The sequence below is a fragment of the Nomia melanderi genome, chromosome 12 (genome assembly GCF_051020985.1).
Source record: "Nomia melanderi isolate GNS246 chromosome 12, iyNomMela1, whole genome shotgun sequence".
Lineage (NCBI taxonomy): Eukaryota > Metazoa > Arthropoda > Insecta > Hymenoptera > Halictidae > Nomia > Nomia melanderi.
This window is the reverse complement of record NC_135010.1, coordinates 4,971,280-4,982,414: the sequence shown is the minus strand read 5'-3', so window position 1 is coordinate 4,982,414 and position 11,135 is coordinate 4,971,280. Positions and strand designations below refer to the sequence as shown.

At 43.1% G+C, this 11,135-nt stretch overlaps 1 protein-coding gene across 1 annotated transcript; it reads left to right on the top strand.

The window, feature by feature from the left end:
- The first annotated feature begins 6,300 nt into the window (after positions 1 to 6,300).
- Positions 6,301 to 8,391, top strand: LOC116426242 (uncharacterized). Its single transcript, XM_031974928.2, has one exon. The coding sequence runs from the start codon at positions 6,301 to 6,303 to the stop codon at positions 8,389 to 8,391; it is 2,091 nt and encodes a 696-aa protein (XP_031830788.1).
- Positions 8,392 to 11,135: the final 2,744 nt, after the last annotated feature.

The window sequence follows — 11,135 nt, the reverse complement described above, 5'->3', positions numbered from 1 at the left end:
CTTACTACTACCGGCTTTGTTACTGAAGAAAATTATTAAGTTATTTTTTGATGTGGGACAGTTATTAAAAGTCTATTAACACTAGAACTACCAGATGGGTAAAAAAAAGTCCACATCTAATTTCATCTTTCTGCAATTATTGAAAAGGTAACGGATGCTTCTCTGAAAAGTTAGTTTTAATTCTCTATAAAATAAATTGTAAGTCAACTGAAGTTTCAATAGATATACTCTTGGAGTTTCTACAAAGAAATTCCGAAAAGTCAATTAGACTGCTTGGTAGTTCCAATGTTAACCCTTTGCGGTCGAATGTCGCCATAATGGAGACTTCTAGCTGTAATGTCTAAATTCAAAAGCTGCAAATGAGTAATTAAATTATTTAAATAACGAGAAGTTGATATACAGTTTTATGAAACAATTATAAAAAATAAGTCCATAACGATGGTATCTCAAATTCAATCGTGATCGCGAACGTTAATCCCTTGCGGACGAGGACTTTTGAAATGTTTAAAACATTTCACAGAGGAAATGAAATCTTTGCACTCGATATATTTTCAATGTCGATGGGTATAAACTTGTACTTATTTTTAAGGAAATAAATTAGACTAATTTACAGCGATAAAATTCAACATTTTACATTTATTTTATTTATTATTATTATAACAAGTTTTCATTGTTGTAATCTTTTAAAATGCAGCGCTTTTTAAAACAATTTCCAACGTTCTATAACAAATTTGTATTGTCATCTTCAACATGACATGCAAGTGCAAAGGGTGAAATTGCACATTGAACCCTTAAATTCCAGTGAGAAAGAAAACTTTGCAATAATCTCTTGCCATTCAAAGGATTCAATTATGTCTTTATGACTTTATATTCTCAATACAAAAGTTTGATATCTTCGAAATGACAACATTCGTCCTCAAAGGGTTAACAATCATCCGTTAAATAGTGTTAAAAGGAAGACAAACCAAAGCAGAAGAGAAAAACAAGAAGTCTAAGCGACAGATTCGGTCACGCTTCCTACGATCGTGGATCAATCGTCAATTGTCCCCGGAGCGATGAAAGGGCACAATGGGTATCCCGCCCTCCTTGCCTCTCGGTCGATTTTCCGCCGAGGCGGCGCGCGTTGCGCAACGCGATCTAGTTTCGAAGCGTCGATAGGAAAGAGGTACATAACGATCGATGGCCGAAGTTTGAGCAACGCGATCGCCCCGAGCCAGGAGCCCGGTCGAATCGTGAAGTTCGACTCTCGAGGGTCTCTCGCAACGATTTCATGAAGTAAAAAAAGGTTCCAACGAAGCAGTCAGAGCTCCATCGAGATCGATCCCCGGCTACGGCGGAAACGGGCAGCGACGAAATTGGCTAACGAGAACCGATAAACGCCACGGTTTCTCCGAATTCGTGACCCCTCTTGCGGTTTCGACGATCGACACCTGCTGCCGCTTTTCTCGCCGCGCCGAGGAGTTTCCGGTTTCTCGTTTTTCGACATTTTTTCGGCCCCCGAGTCCGCGGACACTTTAATGAAGCTATCAAACCGCTGGGAACGATGTCGCGCATCGATCGGACCAGCCGCTTAATTGGATGGAAACGTACTTGGCGAGTAATTTACTGATGCTGGCTTAACGAGGAGATATTGTTGAAGTGATCGCTCACTTTTCGCTGGAACTTTTCAAGTATGCGTTTAGAACGATTCTTTCTTGTCCATGGACGTTTGCTCTGGAGGAAAATTGGGATATTGCTGAGTAAGGAATGTTGAAATGAAGTCTTCAGAGGTTAGCAGCGTTACTGACGATGAGTTTGTACGTGGATTTTCTTTCATTGTTTTATGAATCGTTTTTCTTCGTGTTATGAGCACTTTGTGTTGATATTCTGAATTCGAAGAATTGTTATTAATTGGTGGCGTGGATTTTAGTGAAAATGTGGAACTGTAGAACTTTGTTGGAATTTTGTTGAACAGTTTTGGAAAGTGTTAGCTTGAAAATTATCTGTGTGATGTGAGATATAGGCTTTTTATTATTTTGATGAACAACGTAATCTGCAATTATTATTAAATTCACATTTATCAGTATCTATCAATTTCAATACTTTTCTTCTTTCAATAATAGATAGTTCTTATACAACAGAATTGGGTAAATACTGGTATAGCAGTCAAAGTATTAATACTTTTTATAAAATATAAATAGGAAAGATTCTTGGTGATGTCAATAACTTCCATTTCGTAGGTACTGTAGTTGTTTACATGAGAATGTTTGAAACGGATACCTAACTAAATTGGAAATAATAAAATCTTTCACACTTCTGTACTTTTATTTCTTTGGCGATCTATAACCAAGAAGCTTTTATTTATTATTCAAAGTGATCTTCGAATTTTGTAAACAGTAAAGTTTACACGATTTTTTATGGTGTATATAATTTCACGTGCAATCCCCAAGGAAAATAAATTGCGGAATCATTAATTCTTGTGAAACGTCATGAAACTACCAATTAAAGTTGAATTTTAATCAGTATAAATTCCTTGGGACGTGGAATCTATTTTCAGAAAAAAGTCTGCTGGCGATGCAACGACACGTGACAGAAAACGTGCCAGTTTTACGATAACTTTGCAACGTGAAAGACACAGATTTCATCAGCCCTTAGTATTTATACATATTACAGAATGCGATGCTAGAAGACGTAGGTTCGCTCTTTATGTAGAAACGAATTAGGAGCACAATTACGCAGGCTGAAAGTGTGATCGTAAATGTCAGGCACCGAGTATTTAATCGACATTAAAAGATCATCGATGAGTTATCATAGCGATTGTAATCTAAAGGTGTCTTGATCGATACCTCGCGAGAGAAACGAGGGAGTTGTATATCTAGTAATGGGAAATAATACGAATGGTAATGCACAGTGACTCGCATTAATATTCAGATACGTTATTGTTCGAGGGATTATTGATGTGTAAATATGTTTGTCTTACGACAGTGTTAGCAAAGTGTTTTTTTCCTTCGATGTATTAAACCATTTATTTTAGACGGTAGGAATATGTATTTGAATAATTTACAACGTACATGCCTTACAAGACAAACGATAAACTAAACACGATACCGTTATTGATAGCAAATTCTTGACCTAGCACACGTGCGCTACTGTTAATGGATCGGTATATTTCAGGGTTATTTTTGATTATTAATAACTTGGAAACAAACTGTCTATTACAGATTTATTAGTACTGAGCTTCGTCTTATTTTACTATGTAAAATTACATTCCAAATTTGTTTCTTCTCTCTTTGAATGTCTTGTATAGAAAAGAGAAAAATTAAAAAAATGAAAAATTTTATCATAAACCTTAATCATATTTGATTACAATTTTAACGAACTTTTTCCTTGCAACCAAGTAACATTTCTTTATTGCTTAATGTGAATTTCTCTGAATGTAGTGGTTTAGGATAGCGTGCAAATTTAGAAATTACGCGACGAAAGGAATTTTTGTAAGAAAATAAAATAATAATTAAATAAATAGTAATCTAGAGGATACATAAAATATTTTGAAACATTCTTTTATTGGTTTCATTAACATTATCAGGAAAAATATTAGAAAGATTTTATATACTGTAACGAAATTTTTAATAATGTTCTAATATGTCAATGTAACTATTAATTTGTATTTGCTTCCTTGAAGCTTATGTCAAGTTCAATAATTTGTCCTATTATGAAGTCTAGCCTGCCTGTCCTAAATATCGCGTCCGATCATTTCACAACCATTGTGCGATTACGCAATCGAAAATGGCACAAGACATTAATCAAAAATATATGTATCTCGCTTACTATTTTATTCTCCCACTAAACATACAGCGACATCGTGCCCTAAAATGGCGTTAGCAATTCCGACAGGATTGATCAACTGTTAGATAGTCAAACGATTAATGACATTGTCGATTCGGTAAACTTGCATTGATATCGCGACGTTTTAAACGATGAAGAAATCCGTTTAATACGCGACTAACGATTTCTATCAGCATCGATCAATTGTTATCGACATTAACAGCTTGAACAGTGTATCAATCAAATTCTAATACTAATGCCTTTCTGTACAGATTTTTAGCAGTAACGTATAAATTATGAAGACAGGAGAGTAACAAATGTAGTTTACAATTATAAAGGAAGATGCATATAATATGCAATTAATGAATAATTCAAATGATCATTAAGGAAAACATTCAGTCAGAATATTGATTGATTTATTCGTGTATATTTACTAAAAATACTACATAGGGATATGCGAATAAAAATAAATAGTCAATGCATTATCTAATATATTGAAACCATTTTTATTCTAAAAGAAAATTTCAAGAAACATTTCCAATTTTTTATTCCATACGATCCTATACGTATCTAGATCTCCTTGGTACCACTTAAACATCTTCTTTCATTCAGAAAATTCACCAACAGCGACAAGTGAAACAAAACTTAATCATTACTTTAAAGAAAATATTTTAAAAAACTCAAAAGGATCTCTCACACTTTTCTTTTCCCATCTTTTCTTTCAAAATCTCACAAAATATCTACATTTCTTAAGCTCTCAAATTTCTTCGTTAAAATATAACTTCCATTCTAAAACCTATATACAAAACAACTTTACTTTCCAATATTAATCTCTTAACCGTGAAATTTTGTTTCGAAAATGTCTTATTCTATGCGCAATAAAATAAAACAGTGAAAAGTATGCTTGTCAAATGCAGGGCAAACGCACTTATAATATATTCTGACAAAAACCTAAAACAAAACGCAGAAGAATTTCATATGTCTCTAAAAAAATGAATAATTGACTGTTGAAAGAATGAGTGTCATGTTCAAACAACCACAAATTTAAGAATTCCAACATCATACAATCAAGCGCCTGATCAACGACGAAGCACAAAGGAAAATTGCCATCGTCGTTACCGATTCCCCTGGTTCCGCCTCAAAGGCATCAACTCGATCGTTACCGTGATCCCGATCGCTCCACGCCAAACCGTGAAATCGTTGGCGCGGCGCGGCGCTCTGGCGCTGATCACCGCGGATGATCTAGCGCGCGAGCGATTCCATCGGCCGCCGATTTCGTAACGCGCCGCGCGAGAGACTGTTCCGTCCTCGGACATCCGGGTGCCGCGGCGCACGGCTCAACGACGTTGCAACGGCTCTCGCGATCAATTGTTATACACCGTGGCTGGCATTTAACCGCGGCTCGCGTCTGCACTGTTGCCGCATTAATTCGGTACAGCGTGCGTTGCGGTATGATAGCTCGCGGAAAAGAAGTTGCGCAAGCGTTCCTTATGCCTCATACCAACCGACGCGATTGTGTGGACGCGTTATCCGTGTACAAAGTTTCTGGTCTTTATGTCCTCCCCCTACCCTGCATCTGGATCCCTCTCTCCATCGGCTTCTTCCTCTCGTTCCAACCAGCAGTACTCTAGCATAGTCCGTCTCCTGCATCTATCCCCTGTCTCCTACTCTATCGCGTTCCACCTAGCCAGGTCCGTTTCCCTCCCGTTCGGTAATCGAACGTCCTTCTCCTCCGGCGGAGCTCGTTCTCCGTCTCGATCGCTCCGACTCCCAGAGCAAGAATACGTGCCGGCCGATCGCCGTGTACCGGCTAGCCAAGCTGAGCCGGCTCGGCTACGGTGAATTTATACACGGCTACGGTGCGTTCCCACGCCTAGACCACGCGAGAGAGCCGGGGCCCCGGCTCTTCGGCCTAATGCCCGCGTTGGTAGCGATCCTATTCCGCTTGGGCCCCTCGCTTAAGAAAACGCTGGAAAATCTGGGACACGGCGTCGCGGTATGCGCCATTGTCCTCGGATTCTATGGGATTCGATCTGGTGGAGGGACGAATAGATAGATGGACGTGGGGACTGGGGACCGGGACTTTTGCCTGTTACCGCGCGCAAAGGTTTTGCAACTTTGTTCCGCTTGATCCGGTATTCGTATGATCGCGGACCTTGTGCCGTCGACGTTCCGCGCGGTCTTTCAGCGTTTCAATAATTCATCCGGTTTACCCTTGGCTGGCGCTCGTTAAGCGCGCGCCGAGGAGAAAGTTAGCTCGCCGCGGTAGCGGTACCGATAACAGCGATAGTTTCTCGCTTTCACTGAAGCTACGCCTCCCTCTGTCCCCAGGTAGTTGCCAGAGTTCAAGGATGCGGTGGGCGAGGAGGCATCAGAGCCTCTGCTGAAACGTACCAGCCCGGACATCGCCGCCAGACCAGTCAGCCTAGCAAGGCCACCGGTAGCCCGATCCTGACGCGAGAAGCGACCGCGAGAGCCAACCGTCCGACCGGCCCGATGGATCTAACGGAAGCGTTCGCCCCGGGAGGGGGCGGCGAAGATCTGCCGAAGACGGACTTCTTCGACTTCGTGGTCTCGCCGCCGCCGCACTGCGCCTCCGCGGACGGCGTCTCTGACGAGGAGAGCTTCCTTCACCGCACCACCTGCCGGAGCATGGGATACCTGCAGCAGAGCCACGAGGAGCACGAGACCAGCCGCGACCTCCACGGTTCGCCGTTCATCAAAGAGACCAACAACAATACTCTAACCGCTCTACCACCCGTGTCAACGATCACCAGCTCCTTAGGACATCACCATCACCATCACCACGTGAGAACGCATCACCACGCGTGTAACGTGCATCAGAGCAACGAGCAGACCCCTATGGACCAATCGGATTGCGATTATTGGGGCGCCGACGAGACCAAGGAGCAAACCTGCAATATACTTTTAGAGGATCTGAACAAGTACTGTTGGTCGGCGCACGCGAACGCCCAGAGCCACGGGAATGACAATGTGAACGTTCACCAGGGGTCCAACGAGCACCATCAGGCCGTTGCCAGGGGATGCTCCGCGAACGACAGACAGAACACGGACGGCGCAATCTACACGCTGACAGTGTTGAACAATGAAGCGAATTCAATGGACGCACTGGACTGTTGCAAGAGCCCCGCGCCCACGTCCAGCGATTCTTGGTCTCTGCGGCCTAACCTAGATCTGGACGCTATCCTCAGCATGGAGCCGGCCTCCGCCGAGCCGGACCACGACCAGACGACGAACGTGAGCGAAGTGTCGCGGACGGTGAACGACAGGTTTCATCCGGATCGATTTTCTGTTGCGTCCTCCCAGTACACCACCGACGACAGTGGATTTGTCGAGAGCAAGGAGCTCTGTGGCCGGGGATCTTCTAACAGCGGTAATTGCGCCGGTGGTGACAACAACAACGACTGGAAGCTTTCCGATCAAAACCTTCAGGAGGCGGCTGCAGCCGCGGCAGCTGCGGCCGCTGTTGCAGCTGGAGACACAGCGGAGAGTCTTCTCAGAAGCGCTCTCCAGGGTAAACTGTACACCGGTCCAGCTCAAGTGGTGTCTTCCTCGTCGCCATCTAACCAAGGCTCTATACCGATGCCGGTTACGAGTAACACAAGCATGATCGTACCCGATCAACAGCAGCAACAGCAGCAACAGCAACAACAACAACGACAGCAACAGCAGCAACAACAACAACAGCAGCAGCCGGACGACTCAATGCACACGTGTACGGAGGAGGACCTGTTACTCTCCCAGTTGGACCAGACCACTTATCGTCCTGGTGACTACGAGAAGTTGAAGAGTATAGCTAACGAAGTGGTGGAGTCTTACTGTAGCCTGGAACCAGTTTGCACCGTGTCAGCGACAACCACTGTCATGTACACGCTCGACCCAACGAGTGGAAGCTTGGGTACCATCACACTGCCAGCGGACTTGGGTCAAGTCAGTACGGTGACGGTTGTCACGGCACCTCAGCAGGATGTCCTTCAGCAACAGACACCTGCTAGACCCGAAGTAGAGCCACAGCAGCCGACCAATCAGCTCCAGATGGCCCCGTCGAGGGTGGTCCCGACGAAAACACCTAAGAAGTACTGTAGACGCGCAAACAGGAACAACAACAATGCAAATGCTGCTAGTAATGGGAACAGCGGGTCGGAAAGCGGCGGGAACGCTGGCGGCCAGCAACAGGGCGCGTCAGGCGGCTCGCCGGGCAGCGTCCAGCGTAAGGAACGCTCACTCCACTACTGCAGTATCTGCAGCAAGGGTTTTAAGGACAAGTACAGCGTGAACGTGCATATCCGGACGCACACCGGCGAGAAGCCGTTCTCCTGCTCCCTGTGTGGTAAAAGTTTCCGGCAGAAGGCACACCTGGCGAAGCACTATCAGACCCACGTAACGCAGAAGCCTAGCGTCCAGCAACAGGCGACCGGGAATAGCGGGAACAATAACGGGAACAGCGGGAATCCTAGCCCATCAGCCGAGACCACCAGCAACACCAGTGCTAATGTAACAAACAGGAGTCAACCTCATCAGGTCTCGGTTGATCCTTCGGGGAACGCCTGCAACCCGCCTAGTTAGTCGAGCTGGATGGGAGTCTCAGCTGATCGCATAATTCCACGCCGAACTCGGCGTGTCAGGTTGCTGCTCTCCTTTCCTGATGGAGATTGCGAGTCTTTTTTTCTTTTCTGTAGCTTTTTCATCTTTCTCTGTTTCCTTCTCTCTTTTTGTCTTTCTTTATCTCTCCTTCTAAGTGTCTCTATCTCCTTCTCTCTCGTCTCTTTCTGTCTTCCGTTTTTCCTTTTGTTCTTCTCACCCGACGTTCGAGTCTTCGTTCGCCGAACGGAATGATTTACGATAAACGAGGTTAGAACCCGAGCACAGAGCGAACCATGACTAATGGCCGACGATTGCGAGATCGACGCCACGTCTACGTGGTAAATGGTAGACAGGCTGACCCCGTCTTGCGATCGGCCCACTCGCGTCGTCTTAGGAGCGATTATTAGCAACGGCGAACCGCGCGAGTTTTCCGTTCGATGTTCGGCGATATTTAATTCAACGGTTCCGCGATGGGAACCGGAGCTCCTGGTATCCGAACGGCCACGTCGAGTCACGGAACTCGCGGACAACGCTTTTTCTATGCGCGCATCCGTCGTGTCCGTGTCCTTGTCGGCCAAGATACTGTCTACCGAACAGAAGAAACCGTCCACAGAGCCACGATTCGTGAATTTATCGCAATACAGCCTACAATGTGCTTCCATGACGAAATTGTTCCTGTCACCAGTCCAGACTTCCGGTTGCCAGACACGGTTGCGTTAACACTTCGGGTGCTGAGGACGCTTATGGACGACTATGAGTACGATGAACATTCGTACGTGTAATATTGCGGATATATAACATTTTCGCACAAAGAATATGTCTAACCTTGGCTCTCGAAGAGTTAAAACTGACGTGTCAATGTTCGTCGATGTTTTGATAGGTCTTGATCGTTGAAGGTTTACCGGATTTTTATGCATTCGCTGCCGGCAAGTCTAAGCTGATGACATCTACGAGGTGAGATGCAAAGTTTTTTTAGTATCTCGTTTACCTTTGAATTTACGAAGAAAGGACAATAAGTGCGTTCGGTTAAATTGAAAAAGAAGATGCATCAAGGCGGATGGAGTCATCATTTTCGGAAACATTAGTGTCTGTTCGATGATATTAATACCTATGGATGGTAGCTATTCGATTGAAAACAGTCGCAGAACATTTGACACTGCCAAGCCGCGACATACAAGTTTCGTTTTATCAAAGAAAATGTCCTGAGAAAAGATTCTGAAGGTGAGTACTGTTCGCCCTACATCTGTTTCGTAAATTTCAGGTACCAGAGATACTTCGGCAGCTCACCTTGTAAAAAGTCAACCTATGTGCGCCCGTTCTGTCGATAAATTCACGAGTAAATGCATAATATAAGCAGGCGGTACACGCCCTTTATTTTTTTATTCAACGTAACGAATTAGTCGGATCGTCGATCGACGGTAGCCACGTTTTGCGCGACGCGTGAAATTGCTGTTCCTAAGACGACTCATTTGCGAGCATGAAGGGAACGTGGCGTGACCGTTGACGACGATCAAACGTCGATATCAACGATATTTAATACCACTATGAGATATTAACGTTAAACAAGAAAAAACGTTATTTTATTACGTAGGATGATTCTGATTATCGTTCTTTCGATTTCTTCTTTCTTCACTTTTATCTCTTCTTTATACTTATATATATATATATATACATATTATATATATATATAAATATTTTTTTGTCACGTTTATATAATTATGTATACACACAGGAAGAAAAGTAGTAGAATAATGGAAAGAAACACATAGTGATCGGTAAGTAACGGAGTATCGAGAAAGGTATATAACGTTATAAGTAATTAGTAGCACGAGCTGTGATTTAGATACATACTCAACGCGTGAAGACACGCGCGCGCGCGCGCGGGCGCACCGTTGCCCGTTCGTTCGGCTGGCGGCGCTCGCGTGTCTCGCCGTCTGTTATTCGTAAGAGAGTGAAAGCGAAACGTTTGACGGACGATTTTGCGAGGAATTCTGCCTTCGGAACACGATCTTTTTACACTTTCTTCGAGCCCTCATTAGGAAGTTCTCTCTATTCGACTCGTACACTCATTTGAACGATTGGAGGGACGACCGAACAACGGTTTTCAATTGGATCGTTGCAAAATGAAATGTCGTTTATTTTGAATAATAGAAATTGCCGCGTTTACAGTCCAACTACTGCGTTCATCAAAATGGCAGATATTACGTTTATGATTATTGAAATGATTTTATAATTATTGCAACTTATCCGGTGTTTATAAAGGTTATTTTAAAAATTCATATTTTTACTTATATAGTGAAATGAACATTGTTGAGAAACTTGAAAAGATGTACTGTCACTTGTAGGAGAAAGTGCTCTCAACTATTTTAAATATTTGGTAGTCTCATTTTCAATGTCTCAATTTTGTAAGAGAATATTTTATTAAGTTATGAAATTTATTTTTCAGATCGTACTAAACAATGATATTCTTATTATATGTAAAAGGTGTTTCAAAACGAGACATTTGCACGTTGAAGTGTTAATTAATTAATTCTAAAAAAGTAACTGTTAATTATTTGTAGATCAATCACTATCACTAAATTAAGAATTATCTATGTCAGATCCGTCTATAAATACTAAACTTCCAATAACGTTGTCTTCTGACGTAAACAATTCTTAACTTCAAGTCACACCAAACATGGTACCGTCTTGAAGTATAGAGATGTATGAACATTTTTCCCGTCAGT

Bases quoted from the DNA above. Each gene is read 5' to 3' on its own strand.
- LOC116426242 (XM_031974928.2), top strand. From the start codon at position 6,301: ATGGATCTAACGGAAGCGTTCGCCCCGGGAGGGGGCGGCGAAGATCTG.